Raw genomic sequence first — 22286 nt, forward strand, 5'->3', positions numbered from 1 at the left:
GCAGATCCTGTGTATACGGAGAGATTGTCCATAGGGGATGGCTTCTTTAATGTGTTTAGGGTGGAAGCTAGAGAAGTGGAGCATCGTGGGTTTGCGGTAAAGCAAAGTGCTGAGGTGACCATCCTTGATATAGACGAGTGTGGGGGGAGGGATTAGTTGGGGGTCCCTGATGGGGAGGGGGTCGCAAGAGTCAGGGAGAGGAGAGTCCTGTGAGATGTCTGTACCCAGGTGTCACCCAGAAGTTAGAAGTAGTTTCAATTCTTCTAATTTTTTCTGGATAACTATTACTGTAAAAACATTTTGAAGTTTGCAATTTATATCTTCCTTTGGAAGACTCCCATTGCGGGACACTTGGCCAATGGAAATCTGAATTTCTGCAGGGGGGATTCCCCAGTGTGTCTTTGGGGTATTCACGATTTATGACTTGCTCGGAAGTTACGGCCCATTGTATTCCAACAGGCTGATTAATGAAATGCGCCGTTTACTCCATTGCACCCTATTGTTTCCAGAACCACTTTGTTTAATGCAGAACCACAATATAGCCATCCTACAGGTAATGTTAATAAGTCAAATGGTAATAACTAAAAACACCTGTATTTGGTATATTACTGAATAATATTGTTTCAGGGGATAATAGGTGAATATTGGGAAGAACTTTCATGCCAAAATGCATCTCAAGCCAACAGATGTAATAAATTGAAAGGGTGTAATTTTAACAATTGCAAATTGATCAGTTTAAATGGGATATAATCGGGCCTAAAGTCTTGCATTACCAAAAGGGTTTCAAAAATGAAGGTTATGTTTGTTCTATTTCTTGAATGCTAATCGGTCGGAGCAGCGGGGGCGGAGCCAAACAGAGGACGAGGCAGCAGGCCCGAAGCCAGGGCGCGATGTAAGTGAGATGTTCCACATCGGGTGGCTCCCACCTAGAATGTTTTAAGAAGACTGAAGTCCGGTCCCAGGGGAATTCTTGAGTTTTAGAAGAAGTTTTAAAGAAAGTTTGTGAAATTTTTTTTTTATCACAACGGTGAGAGGAGGGCTGCAGACATTGGAGCCTGGTTAGCAGGTTTCGATGGGCCTATGAGGCGAGCAAGAGAGGGGAAGGGATCGATGCTGGGAGATGTTTTTTCGAGAGGAAATGTAGGGGGGAATTTTGGGAGGAGGAAGGGATTCGATGTTAATAATGGTTACGGGCGGGTCAGGTTCATGGGGTAGGGCCCGGTGGTATGATGATGGTGGATAAGAAGGGTGGGGGGGGGGTGATAGATCCCAAGTTAGGATAGTCACGTGGAATGTGAGGGGGTTAGGAGGTCCGGGCAAGAGGTCAAGGGTGCTTGCGCATCTTAAAAGTTTGTAAGCTGATGTAGCAATGCTGCAGGAGACTCACTTGAGGGTGAAGGACCAGGTGAGACTTAAAAAGAGCTGGGTTAGTCAGGTGTTTCACTCTGGATTTGACGGAAGGGCTTGAGGAGTAGCGGTAATGGTCAGCAAAAGGGTACGCTTCCAGATGGAGAAGGTGGTGGCAGATCAGGGGGGTAGATATATGATTGTGACAGGGGAGCTGGAGGGGAGATTAGTGGCGCTGTTAAGTGTATACGGTCCCAATTGGGACGATGTGGGATTCGCAAAGAAGGTGTTTGGGGCCATCCTCCACTTGGACACACACAAACTGATAGTGGGGGGGGACTGGAACTTGGTGCAGGAGCCGAGGTTGGACAGGTCACGGCCACGCTTGCTGGTCCCATTAGGGGGGGCAAAGACGTTGGCTGGGCTAATGGTGGAAATGGGAGGGGTGGGCCCTTGGAGGTTCCTGCACCTGAGAGAACGGGAGTACTCCTTTTTCTCAGCAGTGCATAAGGTATGCTCACGGATCAACTTTTTTGTGGTGGCGAAGGCTTTGCTGGCTGGGGTTAAGGCCGATTGCAGTGTCAGATCACGCTCCATATTGGGTTGATATAGTGCTGGAGAAGGGGGTAGCGCAGAGGCCGGGGTGGAAATTAGATGTGGGGCTTTTGGGGGACCAAGTGTTCTGTGACAAAATTGAAAAGGTAATTGAGGAATATGTAGGTTTCAACTGTACGGGTGAGGTGTCAAAGGCAGTTGTCTGGGAGCCTCTAAAGGCGGTGGTGAGGGGTAAGGTGATCTCATTTAAGGCCGAGGTGGACAAAGGGGAGAGGTTGGAGCGGCAGAGGGTAATTAGATGAGATGTTGGAGGTAGATAGGAGTTATGCAGAGGATGGGGACCCAGCGAAGCTGGCAAAGAGGAAGGCGAGCTTTGACCGACTATCTACCAGGAAGGCGGTGCGCCAACTGAGGCGAGCAAGGGTGCAGTTTACGAGCATGGAGATAAGGCGTCTGTTAGCAGGTCAGCTCTGGAGGGAGGCAGCGGAAAGGGAAATTGTTCAGGTGAGGGACAGGGCAGGGAAGTTGGTGGTGGCACCGAAACTGATTAACAAGGGCTTTTGAGGAATTTTATGAGAGGTTGTACAGGTCAGAGCCACCTGGGGGAGACCAGGAGATGCAGGAATTTCTAGATGGGTTGGAGTACCCGAGGTGAGGGGAGGGGGACAGGGCTACATTAGAAGGAGCTATAGTGGAACAGGAGATAAAGGATGCGATTGGGAGGATGCAGTCGGGGAAGGTGGCAGGGCCGGATGGGTTTCCGGTGGAATATTATAAAAAATTCAAGGATAAGCTGGCACCCCTGATGGTGGGGATGTTTGAAGAGGCGATAGGGAAGGGGGTGTTGCCACAAACCTTGGGGCAGGCATCCATCTCCCTGTTGGTAAAAAAAGATAAGGACCCGATGGAGTGTGGGTCGTATCAGCCCATATCACTTCTGAACGTGGACACAAAGGTATTGCCGAAGGTACTGGCGGGTAGGCTGGAGGAGTGCCTCCCGAAGGTGATAGGTGAAGATCAGACGGGGTTCATGAGAGGGAGGCAGCTCTTTTCAAACATTAGAAGGGTATCGAACATGGTTATGGCACCAGCAGAGGGGAAGGAAACAGAGGTGGTTGTGGCATTGGACGCCGAGAAGGCGTTTGATCGGGTAGAATGGGGGTACTTGATGGCAGTTCTGGAGTGGTATGGGATTGGACCAAGATTTGTGAACTGGGTAAAGCTGCTATATAAGGAGCCGAGGGCGAGTGTCCGCACAAACAACATCAGCTCGAGATACTTTTCTCTCCACCGGGGGACTAGGCAGGGATGTCCTATGTCCCCCCTGCTGTTTGCACTCGCGATTGAGCCGTTGGCCATCACATTAAGAAGTTCGGGGGTATGGAAAGAAATTGTGCGGGCTGGGATAGAGCATAGGGTGTCCTTAAATGCCGATGACTTGCTGTTATACGTGTCGCAACCGAATGTGTCGATAGGGGGAATATTGGAGCTGCTTCGGGTGTTTGGGTCTTTCTCGGGGTACAAACTAAATCTAGACAAGAGTGAGTGGGGGGGGGGGGGGGCGCTCCGTAGGTACAACATCTCTAGTTTGGTGGGGAGAGTGAAAGCTGATCTGGCAAGGTGGGATGGTCTCCCTTTGTCACTGGCGGGTCGGGTGCAGGCGGTTAAAATTGAACGTGTTGCCGCGATTTCTGTTTATTTTCCAATGCCTGCCGATTTTCCTGTCAAAGGCTTTTTCCAGAGAGATTGATGGAATGATTACTTCGTTCATATGGGGAGGGAAGGTGGCCAGAGTTAGAAAGGTGCTGCTACAGTGGGGAAGGCAGGCAGGGGGTTTGGGTCTTCCGAACCTGATGTATTACTACTGGGCGGCGAATGTGGCGAAGGTGCGGAGCTGGGTCAGAGGGGGTTGACTCCCAGTGGGTCAGACTGGAGGAGAGTTTGTTCAGGGTGTCGGGATGGAAAGCATTAGCAACAGCGCCGCTCCCGATAGCTCTGGGGAAATACTCAGGGAGTCCGGTAATAGCTTCATTGAGAATTTGGAGACAGTTTCGCCAACACTTCAGGTTGGGGGCAGGGTCAAGGGAAATGCCGATTCGGGGGAACCACAGATTTGAGCCAGGGAAGTGGGATGGAAATTTTTGGAAATGGGAGGAAAAGGGGATTAAGACACTAAAAGATTTGTTTCTTAGGGGTCAGTTTGCAGGATTGAAGGAGCTGGAAGCGAAATATGGGCTGGAGTAGGGGGAATTGTTTAGATACATGCAGGTTCGAGATTTTGCCAGAAAGATACAGAGCTTCCCAGTGGAGACAGCCTCCACATTGCTGGAGGAGGTGCTGACGACAGGGGGACTGGAGAAGGGGGTAGTGTCGGCGGTTTACAGAGCTATTTTGGAAGAGGAGAAGGCACCACTGGAAGGGATCAAAGCGAAGTGGGAGGAAGAGTTGGGAGAGGATATGGAGGAGGGGTTCTGGTGTGAGGTGCTCCGGAGAGTGAATGCCTCCACCTCGTGCGCAAGGTTGGGGCTGATACAGGTGAAGGTAGTATACAGAGCACACCTCACGAGGGCGAGGATGAGCCGATTCTTTGAAAAAGTAGATGTGTGTGAATGTTGCAGGCGGGGGGGGGGGGGGGGGGCCTGCTAATCACGTTCATATGTTTTGGTCCTGTCCAAAACTGGAGGATTACTGGAAAGAGGTTTTTAGGGTAATTTCTAAAGTGGTGCACATGAAACTAGACTCGGGGCCCCCGGGAGGCCACATTCGGGGTGTCGGACCAGCCAGGGTTGTAAGCGGGTGCGGAGGCAGATGTTGTAGCCTTCGCCTCGTTGATCGCCCGAAGGCGGATCCTGATGGGTTGGAGAGAAACCTCTCCACCCTGTGCCCTGGCATGGCGGGGGCACCTGTTGGAATTCCTGACTCTTGAGAAGGTTAAGTTTGAACTGAGGGGAAGGATGGAGGGGTTCTACAATTCATGGGCGTTATTCATTATGCACTTTGAAGAACTGGATAACATCGTACATTAGTTGGGGTGGATGGGTGGGAGGGTTGGGGGGAGGGGGACTGTGTGTGTTAATGGTGACAATGGGTGATTCCTTTTTGTCATTTGTTTGTGTGAACATGCGGGCCAATGTTTGGGGTTTGATGGGAGGATGGGATCGTTGTTATTGATATGGGGATTAACATATTTGTTCCTGATTATTGTTTATTGTTGGTGGGTGTAAATTTAGGAGAAAATGTGAAAAAGGAGGAGAATAAAAATTTATTTTTTTAAAAAGTGAGTGGGCAAGGGTCTGGCAGATGGAGTACAATGATGATGAATGTGAGGTCATCCGTTTGGTAGAAATAACAGCAAAATGGACTATTATTTAAATGGTAAAAAAGTGCAGCATGCTGCTGTGCAGAGGGACCTGGGTGTCCTTGTGCTTGAATCGCAAAAAGTTGGTTTGCAGGTGCAGCAGGTAAGGTTAGGTTGGAGAGCTGGGGTTGCTCTCCTTGGAGCAAAGGGAGATATACAAGATTGTGACAGGTATATAGGTAGACAAAGAAGAGCTGTTTCCATTAACTGATAGAATGAGGACCAGGGGACACAGATTTAAGATATTGGGCAATATATACAGTGGGAATGTGAGGAATAACCTTTTTTTATCCAGCGAGTGGTAATGGCAAAGAATGTGCTGTTGATGAGGATGGTGGTGGAAGTAGGGACACTCAATGATTTGAAAATGAAATTAAATAGCACTTGAAGGAAATATACTTGCAGAACTAAGAAGATAGTGAGCTGGCATGGAATCGCTGGGCTGAATGGCCTCCTCCTATGCCATAATGACTGTAACTCAATCACTCTGGATGGACTAGGAACAGTGCAATGTATATGTGTGATCCCTGGTAGTCTCCGTCCGTAATGTGAGTTATAGGGCGCGTTTTGACAGAACCATTTCTAAGTGTGATTTTGGGCGCATTCGACAGCCACGTTAGCGGGACCACAGCCCCTATTTAACAGCAATAAGTGCTGGAAATGAGCCCCACTTGCATCTCAACATTACTGGCTGTCTCGCCGTCTGATTCGCCGGTCTCATGTTAATGATGATATATGTGAAGTCTCTGTCACGGTAATCTTCCCATGGGCTCAGTGGTCCAAGATCAAACGTCCCCTCTGCAGACCCCGATCAGAGGCTGAGTGCGAGCGTGCTGTCAGCAGAGAGACAGATGTCAGACATTGACAGAAACTGAGGAGCACCAGAGCTCACCTCACAGCGAGTGATCATCACTCTCCTGCCTTGTATATTGATCCACTGACAGTGCCAATGCAGGCCCATCACCCTGAGGTCATGTTACACAGAGGGTGGAACAGGGTTGTCGGGAAGGGGTGAAGGTGTGGGAGCATCAGGGAATAGGAGGTGGTGGAAGGAAGGGAATGGGGGGGGGGGGAAGAAGTGGTTGGGGGAGGAGAGATTTGGGGCACGGAGGATTGGGTGGGAAGGAGGAATTGGGGGTGAGGGCTGAGCTGACAGGCAAAGCCTCATCCAATGAGATTCGGGTGAGAATGAGGGCTAATAATGCTGGACCCTTACAACGCCGCCTGTCCTCCAACCTCCTGCTCCTCCTATGGGTCCTTCCTAGGCTCATCCTTCGATCCCTCCTGGTCGACCTCCTTCTCCTCACACAAGGCCACGTGTCCCTCCTCCTCCTCCTCCAGCACGTCGCCCCGCTGCTGCGTCAAGTTGTTGAGGGCACAGCAGACCACCACAAAGCGATAGACCCTTTGGGGGGGGTATGCTGTAGTGCACCACCAGAGCGGTTCAGATATCAGAACCCCATTTTAAGAAGCTCGATGCATCTCTCAATGGCAGCACGGTTGGCAGCATGGGCTTCGTTATATCAGGTATGCCAGGATCTAAATACACATCTTTAATCATCAGATTTAGATATGCACATTGGACTATTTGAATCCACATATTCACAAATACTCAGTTCTATCCTCCACTCCTTGATATTTTTATGATAATATGGTAAGTATGCTTTCATGCAAATTACTAGAAATATGATTTTGTTTTGTAGATTTTGGAAGATGCTTACATTTTAGTACAAAATCAGCTTGCTGGTGGATTTCAGTCCCTACAAGATGGGTGCAAAATATCGAACAAGGAACTGGAGGGGATAATTCGTTCAGATATGGATCAGATCATCACCTCAAAGGAATTTACCGCTGGGAAACTTAAAGGTGAATACAGAGACATAAAAGAATACGCAATGTGTAAAGTGCATTCAGCTTATCAAGTCCATTATTACTACAGACCATGTGTGATGTTTGCAGATCAATTAACCTCCTCAAAGAAGGCAACCAATCTAATACAAAACCGAAGAGAAAATTTGGTGACTTTCTCCCGGATCCTAAGCCATTAGTGCAGAATTTCAAAATATTAATCAAACCTTCCAAAGCAGGGTCGGTTTCTCCCCTACCCAGCGGGGCGGGCTTGCGCTGAGGAGTGGCATGAACCACTCCGGCGTCGGGCCGCCCGGAAGGTGCGGAATCCTCCGCACCTTCAGGGGCTAGGCCGGCAGGGTTGGCGCTGCGCCAACTGGCGCCGAAGGGCCCCTGCCAGCCGGCGCGAGTTGGCGCATGCGCGGGAGCGCCAGCGTGTTCTGGCGTGATCCCAGCGCATGTGCAGGAGGTTCTTCTCCGTGCCGGCCATGACGGACCGTTACAGCGGCCGGTGCGGAGGTAAAGAGTGCCCCCATGGCACAGGCCTGCCCGCTGATCGGTGGGCCCCGATCGCGGGCAAGGCCACCATGCCCCCCGAGGACTCCGCAGGCCGCCCTCAGAGCCAGGTCCCGCCGGTAAGGACCCTGTTTCATTTACGCCGGCGGGACTGGCTGAAAACGGGTGGCCGCTCGGCTCATCGCGAAGTGGAGAATCGCCGGGGGGGGGGGGGGGGGGGGGGAGGGGGGGGGGGGGCGGGGGGGGGGGGGGGCACTGCCAACGGCCCCCGACTGGTGCAACGCGATTCCCACCCCTCTGCTGAAAAGCCGGCACCGGAGAAGCCAGCACCGGAGAATCCGGCAGCCGGCCTCGAGGCGGTGGGGCGGGATTCACGCCGCCCCCTCCCCCGGCGATTCTCTGGCCCGGCGGGGGGTCGGAGAATCCCGCCCCAGATCTTTATTTGTGACCAGGTGCATCTACAGTTGATTCCTCCATGGCACTTGCAACATATAAGCCATTGTTCATCACAAACTTTGAACAATCTGGACTTAGTTAAATTCTGTTGACAATAATGTACTTTGATTATCAGCACCAATACAGAAGATTTCTTTGCATCCTGTCAAAATAATTTTCTATAGGTGCTTCCTCGTGTTTCTTCTTGTGTTTTCTATCTCAATTTAACTTCCTACATGATGAGATAGAGTGTAAGAACATAGGAACAGGTTGTAGGCCATTCAGCCCATCAAGCCTGTTCTTAAAAATCCAGTTTAGTGTGCAGGACAGGCATATAAATGGTCTTCTTCATGGCCATTTTCATGTTGCTCTGTATTTGAGCAGCGGGTATGAAAACCAATGCATTAACAACACTCTTATGCTGGTTTTCCAGAGCATCACAGCTTTCCCAACAAAGCTACAACAAATGAGTGCAAGAACCTCCACAGAAATCCACCCCTAATGTATTTATAGTTTCAGCTTGAAGACTAGAGAAATAAAGTAGGAACTTGGAATGTTGATACTATTGTTTGTATGCTAGGGGAAATTCTGAATGCTTCTCTTAAAGTGAATTCTCTAACTGAGAATTTCTTTTTCACATATTCAAGACCCTGAGATAACTCTGCCACATTTGTAATGATGACACGTGTTAATAACATATACAATAATATATACAATTAAGGTATACACTCTTTAAGGGCAATAATCAAAACTTCCAGTATCCTGGTTTAAAGATGACCAATGTCAAATCTGAATGCTGTTTACTAAATATTTATAATCCCACATTTTAGCATTCAAGAAATAGAACAAACATAACCTTCACTTTTGAAACCCTTTTGGTAATGCAAGACTTTAGGCCCGATTATATCCCATTTAAACTGATCAATTTGCAATTGTTAAAATTACACCCTTTCAATCTATTACATCTGTTGGCTTTAGATGCATTTTGGCATGAAAGTTCTTCCCAATATTCACCTATTATCCCCTGAAACAATATTATTCAGTAATATACCAAATACAGGTGTTTTTAGTTATTACCATTTGACTTATTAACATTACCTGTAGGATGGCTATATTGTGGTTCTGCATTAAACAAAGTGGTTCTGGAAACAATAGGGTGCAATGGAGTAAACGGCGCATTTCATTAATCAGCCTGTTGGAATACAATGGGCCGTAACTTCCGAGCAAGTCATAAATCGTGAATACCCCAAAGACACACTGGGGAATCCCCCCTGCAGAAATTCAGATTTCCATTGGCCAAGTGTCCCGCAATGGGAGTCTTCCAAAGGAAGATATAAATTGCAAACTTCAGAATGTTTTTACAGTAATAGTTATCCAGAAAAAATTAGAAGAATTGAAACTACTTCTAACTTCTGGGTGACACCTGGGTACAGACATCTCACAGGACTCTCCTCTCCCTGACTCTTGCGACCCCCTCCCCATCAGGGACCCCCAACTAATCCCTCCCCCCACCCATCCACTAACCCCTCTCCTTGACAACCTCCCAAGGGTACCCCCCCCCCCCATCATCTCAAACCTCCTTGACTATCCCCACCCACCCCACTAATCATCTACTACCCCCCCCCCCCCAACTGCCCCTTGATCCTGCCACAGGACTCTGCCCAACTCCCTGACTATCCTCCCCTCCCTACCCACTGACCATCACCTGACCCCCCACCACTGATCACCAAGCTTGACACCATTCACTGGCCACCCAGTGCCCCCCATCTGACCACCCAATCCCCACTAACCCACTGACTAACCAAACCTCAGCCCCAATGACCACCCACATCATGCCCCTACTTACCACCTGACCCTCCCTCCCCCACACACACTGACCACACAACACCCAACCACACCACCCAGGTTCTCTAATTACCCGATCCACAACCTACAACTATCTAAACCGCGCCCCCCCCCCCCCACCCCCCCACCCCCCACCCCATCTGCAGCTGGATAAATTCCAGTGTTTCCAACATATCACATCACTGATCAGGCCCCACTGCTCCCTTACATGACAGCATGGATAGCTCTATCACACAGAAAAATACCTTACAGGTTGAAATTTCTACACCTAAATGCAGTATTTGCTAGGAACAAATAAAAACCTCCCCTGGAGTCCAGGGCACCCAGCATTGCAAATAATCTGCTGTAAGTCACAGAATGTGCGTGTTCTTTTGAATAAAACAAGTGTCAGTATCTTCCTTGACAGAACGGACAAAGACATTTTCAAACACATTAAGAATTTGTGCACATCAAAGTCTGAAACTACATGCCTGTCTACTTATATCAGTTGCACATCTTTCAAATGGATGTATTGGTCTTTGTTTTGACTTGTTTTCATTTTGCCCATCCCTTTTGGAATTTAGACAGAAGGGGAAAGTTTTCATATTTGATTGTGCACTTGTAAGAATGAATGGTTTTGGAGTTCCTGTTGGGGAGCCATAGGGTATTATCAACCATGTGTTTACATTTTTTAAAATTACGTTATCAGAATTACGAAGCATGAGCTCAGAGTGTGGACAGGGGCAAACCCCTAATCCTTGCCTGCTCCAAAAAACAATTCAAATCAAATCCAATTCATGGTCCCCACAAGAGAGACATACCAGATCCAGGCATTACACCTGACCTTGTGCTTTATCAGGAGAGAGTTGGAGCCCAAACCTATAAGAGAGAATCCATGAAACGTTTGCCCCAGGCTGATGAATTAACTGCTGCGTTTGCTCCATTCCAGGACTTCCCTCGAAGATGTTGAATGCAAAACCACAATATAGCCATCATACAGGCAATTTCTGTTGGTACAGCTGGTTAGGGTATTATTGGTGAGGGTTCTGGTAATGAGCGGTCTGGTAGGCAGGGTTTTGCTGGTGACAGTACTTGAATGAATATGAATATCGCTTATTGTCACAAGTAGGCTTCAAATGAAGTTACTGTGAAAAGCCCGTAGTCGCCACATTCCAGCGCCTGCTCGGGGAGGCTGGTACGGGAATTGAACTTAGCTGCTGGCCTGCCTTGGTCTGCTTTCAAAGCCAGCGATTTAGCCCTGTGCTAAACCAGCCCTGTGCTAAACCAGCTTCAGACGAATATACTGACCATCTAATTCCCAACTGTTATTTGCACGCCGTCCCTCTGCTTATTTTGGTCCAACAGCTGTTTAGGGCACTGAAATGTAGACCAGAAACTTGTAACTTCACTCCCATACCCTCTATCCTCTCTCCTGACCCTGCCTAAACTTTCACCAAACCTGCTCTCCTCTGATTTAATTCTACACTCATACCTCACACGGGAGGGTTTAAACCAGTATGGCAGAGGCTTGGCACGGGAGCAATAGGTCAGAAGGTGAGAGCATTGAGGGAGAACTAGGGAATAGGGCCAGTATGGCCCTGAGGCAGAGCAGACAGGGAGATGTTGCTGAACACAGCGGGTCTGGTGGCCTGAAGTGCATATGTTTTAATGCAAGAAGTATTACGGGTAAGGCATATGAACTTAAGAGCTTGGATTAGTACTTGAAACTTTGATGTTGTTGCCATTACAGAGACCTGGTTGAGGGCAGGACAGGATTGGCAGCTAAACCTTCCAGGATTTAGATGTTTCAGGCGGGATAGAGGGGGATGTAAAAGGGGTTGCGGAGTTGCGCTACTGGTTAGGAAGAATATCACAGCTGTACTGCGGGAGGACACCTCAGAGGGCAGTGAGGCTATATGGGTAGAGATCAGGAATAAGAAGGGTGCAGTCACAATGTTGGGGGTTTACTACAGGCCTCCCAACAGCCAGCGGGAGATAGAGGAGCAGGTAGGTAGACAGATTTTGGAAACGAGTAAAAACAAGAGGGTTGTTGTGATGGGAGACTTCAACTTCCCCAATATTGACCGAGACTCACTTAGTGCTAGGGGCTTAGACGGGGAGGAGTTTGTAAGGAGCATCCAGGAGGGCTTCTTAAAACAATATGTAGACAGTCCAACTAGGAAAGGGGCTGTACTGGACCTGGTATTGGGGAACGAGCCCAGCCAGGTGGTAGAAGTTTCAGCAGGGGAGCATTTCGGGAACAGTGACCACAATTCAGTAAGTTTTAAAGTGCTGGTGGACAAGGAGAAGAGTGGTCCTAGGGTGAATGTGCTAAATGGGGGGGAAGGCTAATTATAACAATATTAGGCTGGAACTGAAGAACCTAGGTTGGGGGCGGATGTTTGAGGGTAAATCAACATCTGACATGTGGGAGGCTTTCAAATGTCAGTTGAAAGGAATTCAGCACCAATATGTTCCTGTGCGGAAGAAGGATAAATACGGCAAATTTCGGGAACCTTGGATAACGAGAGATATTGTAGGCCTCGTCAAAAAGAAAAAGGAGGCATTTGTCAGGGCTAGAAGGCTGGGAACAGATGAAGCCTGTGTGGAATATAAGGAAAGTAGGAAGGAACTTAAGCAAGGAGTCAGGAGGGCTAGGAGGGGTCACGAAAAGTCATTAGCAAATAGCGTTAAGGAAAATCCCAAAGCTTTTTACACGTACATAAAAAGCAAGGGGGTAGCCAGGGAAAGGGTTGGCCCACTGAAGGATAGGCAAGGGAATCTATGTGTGGAGCCAGAGGAAATGGGCGAGGTACTAAATGAATACTTTGCATCAGTATTCACCAAAGAGAAGGAATTGGTGGATGTTGAGTGTTGAGAAGGGTGTGTAGATAGCCTGGGTCACATTGAGATCCAAAAAGATGAGGTGTTGGCGTCTTGAAAAATATATTTATTTTTAAAAAAAATGTTTTTATTCTCCTCCATTTTCACATTTTCTCCCACATTTACATCCATCAACAATAAACAATAATCAGCAAGATATGTCAGTCCCCATAATAACAACAACGATCCCATCTACCCACCAACCCCCAAACCTCAACCCGCATGTTTACATAAACAAATGACAAAAATAAATCAGGGATTACCCGTCGTCACCCTTAATCTTACACAGCTCCCCCCCAGGTCTCCAGCTCCTCCCGTCCACTGCCTCTTGTAAAACTCCTCCCCCTACCCTCGGTTCCTTCCCCCCCAACTTTCCACCCCGGCTAGACCACTCGGACCCTGTTCTGCCAGGCTCCGATGGCCGCAGCCCCTCCCCCACCTCACTCCCGTTCACGGGCCGGTACACACCGGCCAGCGTGGAGGCCCCCACCCGGGTCCCTTTCCCACTTGCCCGGCCCCAGGAAAGCCCAAAGATGCCCTTTTAGCACACAAACCCCGCCTATCCACCTACACCCCAAAGAACTCTCATTTTGAGTGAAAGTCCCGTCCCTTCCCTTGTCCAAATATATACCACCTTGGCTCCTTTAATCTCTACACCTGCGCGCAGTGATACAAAAAAGAAGAAAATACAGTCATGAGGTTACATCGGCACATGGCCATTCCTCAATTTGTCAGTTCTGCCACAGTCCTTCTGCTTTCGCAAACTCCTCCGCTGCTTCCGCCGTTCCAAAATAAAAGTCCCTGAGCTTGTAAGTCACCCTCAGCTTCGCTGGATATACAATGCCGCACCGCACCTTGCTAATGTACAGTGCCCTCTTCACACGGTTGAAGGCAGCCCGCCTCCTTGCCAGCTCCACCGTAATGTCCTGGTATACACGGAGACCAGCTCCAGCCCACTGCACCACCCGCTTCTGCTTGTCCCAGCTCAGGACCTTCTCCTTCACCCTGTACCTACGGAAGCACAGAGTCACTGCCCTTGGCGGCTCACTCGCCTTTGGTACAGGCCTCCACGACCGATGAGCCCGATCCAGTTCATATCGGGAGGGGTCCTCCCCTCCCCCAGTAGTTTTGCCAGCATCGCGGCAAACTACTCAGTCGGCTTTGGTCCTTCAGCTCCTTCGGGCAGCCCCACAATCCTCAAATTCTGTCGCCTGGATCTATTTTCCAGGTCTTCCATTTTTCCTCGCAGATCCTTGTTAGTATCCATCACCTTCCGCATCTCTTTCCCCATTGAGGCAAGTTGATCACCGTGCTGCAATAACGTCTCCTTCACTTCCTTCAGCGCCTCCCCTTGCTCTCGCACCTCCGCCACTGCGCTCGCCACCTCCGTCCTCACCGGGGAAACTGCCTCCTCCACCAGCACACTCAAAACCTCCCTCATCTCCTTCCTCACCGTCTCCATGCATTTCGCAATCTGCGCCAACTGCTTTTCAAATTCCGCAGCCACCACCTTGGTTATTTCTTCAGCCGTAAGCAGTGCGGCCTTCCCTGGTGCTCCAGCCTCCATTTTCCTCGGTGACCCCGTGGTGACCTTTCCATTCCCCGACGGACCTACAGCTGGGTTTTTTCCGGCTGTTTTTTTGCTCACCCTCGACATTTTTCTTTGGGGTTTTTTTTTCCTCCTGTGTCTTCTCAGTGCCTCCTCCGTGCCTTCTCCCTTCTTCTGCCGCCTCCGCGGACCCTGGGACCAGGCTTAAAGCCCCGAAATTGCCGTTCCTGAGCGGGGGCTCTCTATTGTGCGGCCGCCTCCCGCCCGCCGTCACCGGAAGTCGTCTTGAAACATATTACGGTAGATACGTCCCCAGGGCCTGATGGGATCTACCCCAGAATACTGAAGGAGGCTAGAGAGGAAATTGCTGAGGCCTTGACAGAAATCTTTGGATCCTCACTGTCTTCAGGTGATGTCCCGGAGGACTGGAGAATAGCCAATGTTGTTCCTTTGTTTAAGAAGGGTAGCAAGGATAATCCAGGGAACTACAGGCTGATGAGCCTTACGTCAGTTGTAGGGAAATTACTGGAGAGATTTCTTCGAGACAGGATCTACTCCCATTTGGAAGCAAATGGACGTATTAGTGAGAGGCAGCATGGTTTTGTGAAGGGGAGGTCGTGTCTCACTAACATGATAGAGTTTTTCGAAGAGGTCACAAAGATGATTGATGCAGGTAGGGCAGTGGATGTTGTCTATTTGGACTTCAGTAAGGCCTTTGACAAGGTCCCTCATGGCAGACTGGTACAAAAGGTGAAGTCGCACGGGATCAGGGGTGAACTGGTAAGGTGGATACAGAACTGGCTAGGTCATAGAAGGCAGAGAGTAGCAATGGAAGGGTACTTTTCTAATTGGAGGGCTGTGACTAGTGGTGTTTTGCAGGGATCAGTGCTGGGACCTTTGCTGTTTGTAGTATATATAAATGATTTGGAGGAAAATGTAACTGGTCTGATTAGTAAGTTTGCAGATGACACAAAGGTTGGTGGAATTGCAGATAGCAATGAGGACTGTCAGAGGATACAGCAGGATTTAGATCGTTTGGAGACTTGGACGGAGAGATGGCAGATGGAGTTTAATCCGGACAAATATGAGGTAATGCATTTTGGAACGACTAATGCAGGTAGGGAATATACAGTGAATGGTAGAACCCTCAAGAGTATTGAAAGTCAGAGAGATCTTGGTGTCCAGGTCCACAGGTCACTGAAAGGGGCAACACAGGTGGAGAAGGTAGCCAAGAAGGCATACGGCATGCTTGTCTTCATTGGCCGGGGCATTGCGTATAAGAATTGGCAAGTCATGTTGCAGCTGTATAGAACCTTAGTTAGGCCACACTTGGAGTATAGTGTTCAATTCTGGTCGCCACACTACCAGAAGGATGTGGAGGCTTTAGAGAGGGTGCAGAAGAGATTTACGAGGATGTTGCCTGGTATGGAGGGCATTAGCTATGAGGAGCGATTGCATAAACTCGGTTTGTTCTCACTGGAACGAAGGAGGTTGAGGGGCGACCTGATTGAGGTCTACAAAATTATGAGGGGCATAGACAGAGTGGATAGTCAGAGGCTTTTCCCCAGGGTAGAGGGGTCAATTACTAGGGTGCATAGGTTTAAGGTGCGAGGGGCAAAGTTTAGAGGAGATGTACGAGGCAAGTTTTCTACACAGAGGGTAGTGAGTGCCTGGAACTCGCTACCGGAGGAGGTGGTGGAAGCAGGGACGATAGTGACATTTAAGGGGCATCTTGACAAATACATGAATAGGATGGGAATAGAGGGATACGGACCCAGGAAGTGTAAAAGATTGTAGTTTAGTCGGGCAGCATGGTTGGCACGGGCTTGGAGGGCCAAAGGGCCTGTTCCTGTGCTGTACTTTACTTTGTTCTTTGTTCTTTTGTTCTCTCATATCCAAAATGCACTCTGAGGCCATCTGCCCATCCTGTATCAGCAATGTTATTATTAGCATTAAAATTATCTCTTCGCCTGGTATGTTATTCCGAAGTTCTTCTTTTGCAAGAGTCTTGACAAACTATTTCATTATTGGGCATGTAACTTCATGAAACAGGAACCACATCTGACTCACAGTTAAATTATATTCAGGACAATAATGGTACTCAAATATTTACTGTTCACCTGACTGCTTAACAATGTGAAAAGAGTGAATGTTTGTAATTGTTAGTTTTTGAAGTGGTTGTTTTTATGGAACAAGTGCCAGAGGAATCTGTGTCCCAGCACACTGCCCCAAGGTTAATGAACCACATGCTGGTAGTCATGATTGTCTGACTTGGAAGAAGGGCAAAGCAAAGGTAAGTGTTTGTGAAAACAAAAGGATGATCAGAAGTTGAGTCATTCTTCTTATTTCCTGGTGCCCAATTCTCGGGTGGGACCAGCAGATAAACTGAGAATGTGATGTTGGGAATCTCAGGAGGAGGCTGAGGTGGATTGTCCACTAAGCACTTCTGGCTGGAGATTGTTGCAAATGCTTCAGCAAGATTTTTTGCACTGATGTTTCAACCATCAATGAGGATGGGGTTAGTTGCTTTATTGCCTCCCATCATTAAAGGTGAGTGGCAGGGCTGTAGAGTTTAGATACAACTGAGTGACTCACTGAGTCATATCTGAGGGCTGTTAAGAGTCAGCCAAATTGCTGTGGGTCAGGAGTCACATATAGGCCAGACTAGCTAAGTCCTTGCCAACCTTATCATCCAAGAAAACATGTTGAGAGAGGATCTAAAATGCAGGAAGAAGTAATGTTACAAAGAGACTAAATAAAAACACATATAGTTACTGAATTTAAGTGAATCTTTATTTCAGCAACAGTGTCTGAAAAGGCTGACCAGGGTTGGCTTGAGAATATTCAGCCCCACCTGGCTTCTATATCGGAGGAGTTGATTGGACTGATCAGTTCGGGATTCGCCAAAGTCCGTTCTCTCTTTGAAAATGAGGTCAACGAATTAAGTGCAAAATGTCAGAATGCTGGCGATGTTGAAAAACTGAAAGAGGTAATGAATGAAACCATTTTAATGTGATCCTCTTCTTCAATCCCTAAGTTTCCATAAAAGGCTACTTGTAACCCTACAGTGCCAGCTGTATGACATCCTCCCTCAAACCTCCCAATCACTACCCCTCAGACGTCTTTGGAATTAATTCCAGTTTCTGACTGGACTCACCAACTGGTAGCTCAGCTATGTACAGAAGAAATTTGCTAACCTGTGGCTTGGGGATTCAAGTGTCAGGTAGCCATGTAGTACAGAACCATGAGCAGTGGGTTGTAATGTGACCACTGATGCTGTCAAAGATAAGCAGAATGGAAATGAACCACCTTTAGTTTATTTCCTTTTGGCTAAAAGATATTTTTAGATTCCAATATACTAAGTTCTTTATTTCACATGTTTACTACAAAAATTTCTTCCTGCTAGTTCGAGTGACTAAAATCTGCAGCAAAGGACAGACTTGACTTTGAACTAGTTCAGTCTGTAGGAATCAAACTTTCCCTCTGAAATGCAGGTGGGTGGTTATAATCCATGGCGCAAAGAGAGCTGAAATTCAACAGTAACCTGACAGTTGCTGGTGGGGGACGACATCTGTTGTGGTGAGGAGTATCCTTCAGAAACTGAGGTTAATATATATTGTTGTGAGTAGAATAGAGGGAGCTACACTCTGCATTCAGCCTGCCATTTCAGTTTTGAGTAATGTTCACAAATATTTTTTATGGAAGGTTTGTGCCCTCAAGCAAGTAAATTAAAACTGCCAGATTCGTGGAACCTTTTTTTAAAATAAATATATTTTATTAAAGTTTTTCGATCAAACAAAAATTTCCCATTTTACAACTTTGTAATAATATATACAGTGATCGTTTTTTTAAATAAATAATATGCTAACTAACGGTAACTGCCAACAACAAAATAAGAAACAACAGAAATAGTAACTAAAATAGTAACTTCGTAACATCTAATATAAATAACTAATATATAAACACACACATAAAACCCCTGAGGACCCAAATGAGCCCCCCCCCCCCCCCCCTCCCCCCCCCCCCCCCCCCCTACCCCCTGGGTTGCTGCTGCTACCTTTCCTATTTTCCCTTATCGCTCTGCAAGATAGTCGAGGAACGGTTGCCACCGCCTGATGAACCCTTGAACCGAACCTCTTAGTGCGTACTTTATCCGCTCCAATTTTATGAACCCTGCCATGTCGTTTATCCAGGCCTCCACACCCGGGGGCTTAGCTTCTTTCCACATAAGTAGAATCCTTCGCCGGGCTACTAGGGACGCAAAGGCCAAAACATCGGCCTCTCTCGCCTCCTGCACTCCCGGCTCATCTGCAACCCCAAATATAGCCAACCCCCAGCCTTGTTCGACCCGGACCCCCGCCACCTTTGAAATCACTTTTGCCACACCCACCCAGAACACATGCAATACGGGACAGGACCAAAACATGTGGGTGTGGTTCGCCGGGCTTCCCGCGCATCTCCCGCACCTATCCTCCACTCCAAAAAATCTACTCAGCCTTGCTCCAGTCATATGCGCCCTGTGTAGAACCTTGAATTGTATCAGGCTGAGCCTGGCACACGAGGACGAAGAGTTTACCCTACTTAGGGCATCTGCCCACAGCCCCTCCTCAATCTCTTCCCCCAGCTCCTCCTCCCATTTTCCCTTCAGCTCCTCTACCAGCGTCTCCCCTCGTCTCTCATTTCCCTATATATATCTAACACCCTACCATCACCCACCCATGCCCCCAAAATCACTCTGTCCTGGATCTCTTGCGCCGGGAGCTGCGGAAATTCCCTCACCTGTTGCCTCACAAATGCCCTCACTTGCATAGAGCGAAATGCATTCCCAGGTGGCAACCCATATTTTTCTGTCAGTGCTCCCAGACTCGCGAACGTCCCGTCTAAGAACAAGTCCTTCAATTTTGCAATTCCTGCTCGCTGCCAAGATTTAAATCCCCCATCTATCCTTCCCGGGACGATCCTATGGTTGTTCCTTATCCGGGACCACACTGAGGCACCCGTCACTCCCTTATGTCGTCTCCACTGCCCCCAAATTTTCAGAGTTGCCACCACCACTGGGTTTGTGGTGTATTTTTTCGGGGAGAACGGTAACGGCGCCTTCGCCAGTGCTTTTAGACTAGTTCCCCTACAGGACGCCATCTCCAGTCTTTTCCACGCCGCTCCTTCCCCTTCCCTCATCCACTTACATATCATTGACACGTTGGCGGCCCAATAATAATCACTTAGACTCGGCAGTGCCAGTCCCCCTCTGTCCCTACTGCGCTGCAGGAACGCCCTCTTTACTCTTGGGGTCTTTCCAGCCCACACAAAGCTCATAATACTCTTGTCCACCTTCTTTAAAAAGGCCTTTGTAATCAGTACAGGGAGGCACTGGAACACAAAAAGAAACCTCGGAAGGACCACCATTTTAACCGCCTGCACCCTGCCCGCCAATGACAGGGGCGCCATGTCCCACCTCCTAAAGTCCTCTTCCATCTGCTCTACCAGTCGTGCCAAGTTAAGCTTATGCAAGGTTCCCCAGTTCCTGGCCACCTGGATCCCTAAATACCGGAAATCCCTTGTTACCCTCCACAACGGTAAATCGTCTATTCCCCTGCCCTGTTCCCCGGGGTGCATCACAAACAGTTCACTCTTCCCCATATTCAATTTATATCCTGAAAATTCTCCAAACTCCCTGAGTGTCTGCATTATCTCAGGCATCCCCTCCACTGGGTCCGCGACATACAACAACAAATCATCCGCGTATAATGACACCCGATGCTCTTCTCCTCCTCTAAGTACCCCCCTCCACTTAGAGCCCCTCAGCGCTATGGCCAGTGGCTCAATTGCCAACGCAAACAGTAACGGGGACATGGGACATCCCGGTCTTGTACCCCTACATAGTCGGAAGTGGTCAGATCGTTGCCTATTTGTAATCACACTTGCCACCGGGGCCCTGTACAGGAGCTGAACCCATCTAATGAACCCCTCTCCAAATCCGAATCTCCTTAGTACTTCCCACAAATAATCCCACTCCACTCTATCAAATGCTTTCTCTGCATCCATCACCACTACTATCTCCGCCTCCCCCTCCGGTGGGGGCATCATCATCACCCCCAGCAGCCTCCATATATTAGCATTCAATTGCCTCCCTTTAACAAACCCCGTTTGATCATCATGCACCACCCCAGGGACACAGTCCTCTATCCTCGTCGCCATCACCTTGGCCAAATGCTTGGCACCTATGTTCAAGAGGGAAATAGGCCTGTATGACCCACACTGCAGCGGGTCTTTGTCTCTTTTCAGGATCAGCGATATCGTCGCCTCCGACATCGTCGGGGATAGTGTCCCCCTTTCCCTGGCCTCATTAAAGGTTCTCATCAGAAGTGGGGCCAGCAGGTCCACGTATTTCCTATAGAACTCCACCAGGAACCCATCCGGTCCCGGGGCCTTCCCTGCCTGCATGTTCCCAATTCCTTTTACCACCTCCTCCACCTGAATCTGCGCTCCCAGTCCTGTCATCTCCTGTTCCTCAACGTTCGGGAACTCCAGCTGGTCTAGGAAACGTGTCATTCCCTCTTTCCCTTCCGGGGGTTGAGCCGTATATTGCCTCTCGTAAAATACCTTAAACACCCCGTTCACTCTCTCCGCTCCCCGTTCCATCTTTCCCTCCTCGTCTCTAACCCCTCCGATCTCTCTCGCCGCCCCCCCTCTTCCTAAGTTGTTGGGCCAGCAGCCGGCTCGCCTTCTCTCCATATTCATACTGCACTCCCTGTGCCTTCCTCCATTGTGCCTCCGCCTTACCCGTGGTCAACAAGTCAAAGTCCGTGTGCAATCTCCGTCTTTCCCTGTATAGCCCTTCATCTGGAGCCTCCGCATATTGCCTATCCACCCTCAAAATCTCCGTCAACAATCTCTCCCTTTCTTTACCCTCTTGTTTCCCCTTATGGGCCCTTATGGAGATCAGCTCCCCTCTAACCACCGCCTTCAGCGCCTCCCAGACCACTCCCACCTGGACCTCTCCGTCATCATTAATCTCTAGGTACCTTTCAATACATCCCCTCACCCTTACACATACCCCCTCGTCCACCAACAGTCCCATATCTAATCTCCAGAGTGGGCGCTGCTCCTTTTCCTCTCCTACTTCCAGATCTACCCAATGTGGGGCATGATCTGAAATGGCTATAGCCGAATACTCCGTTCCTGCCACCTTCGGGATCAGCGCCCTTCCCAGGACAAAGAAGTCTATCCGGGAGTACACTTTGTGGACATGGGAGAAGAAGGAAAACTCTTTACTCCTTGGCCTAGTAAATCTCCAGGGATCCACTCCTCCCATCTGCTCCATAAAGCCCTTAAGCACCTTGGCTGCTGCAGGCCTCCTCCCGGTCCTAGATCTGGACCGGTCCAGCCCTGGGTCCAGCACCGTGTTGAAGCCCCCCCCCATTACCAACTTTCCCATCTCCAGGTCCGGGATGCGCCCCAACATACGCTTCATAAAGTTCACGTCATCCCAGTTCGGGGCATATACATTCACCAGCACCACCGCCTCACCTTGCAATCTGCCACTCACCATCACGTATCTACCCCCACTGTCCGCCACTATGGTCTTCGCCTCAAACAATACCCGTTTCCCCACTAGTATTGCCACCCCTCTATTTTTCGCATCCAAGCCCGAGTGGAATACCTGTCCCACCCATCCTTTTCTTAATCTGACCTGATCCGCCAGTTTCAGGTGCGTCTCCTGAAGCATGACCACGTCTGTCTTTAGCTTCTTTAGGTGCGCAAGTACCCTTGCCCTCTTAATCGGCCTATTCAACCCTCTCACGTTCCACGTGATCAACCGGGTTGGGGGGCTCTGTACCCCCCCCCCCCCCCCCGCCCCCCCTCGTCGACTAGCCATCCCCTTTTTTTGACCAGCTCCTCACCCGGTTCCCACGCACTCGCTTATCCCCCCAACGGCGCCCTCCCGTCCCGACCATCCCATTCCGTAAC

General features: G+C 49.0%; 1 protein-coding gene across 2 annotated transcripts in view; it reads left to right on the forward strand.

Moving 5' to 3' along the window:
* Positions 1-22286, forward strand: part of LOC140426462 (protein Niban 1-like) — a 255171-nt gene that overhangs the window by 189160 nt on the left and 43725 nt on the right. For both annotated transcript variants that reach the window (XM_072511270.1, XM_072511269.1), the window contains exons 8-9: positions 6964-7126; positions 17117-17304. In XM_072511270.1, coding sequence (XP_072367371.1) covers positions 6964-7126; positions 17117-17304 — 351 coding nt within the window. The remainder of the gene's footprint in view (positions 1-6963; positions 7127-17116; positions 17305-22286) is intronic.

This window comes from Scyliorhinus torazame, chromosome 7 (genome assembly GCF_047496885.1).
Source record: "Scyliorhinus torazame isolate Kashiwa2021f chromosome 7, sScyTor2.1, whole genome shotgun sequence".
Lineage (NCBI taxonomy): Eukaryota > Metazoa > Chordata > Chondrichthyes > Carcharhiniformes > Scyliorhinidae > Scyliorhinus > Scyliorhinus torazame.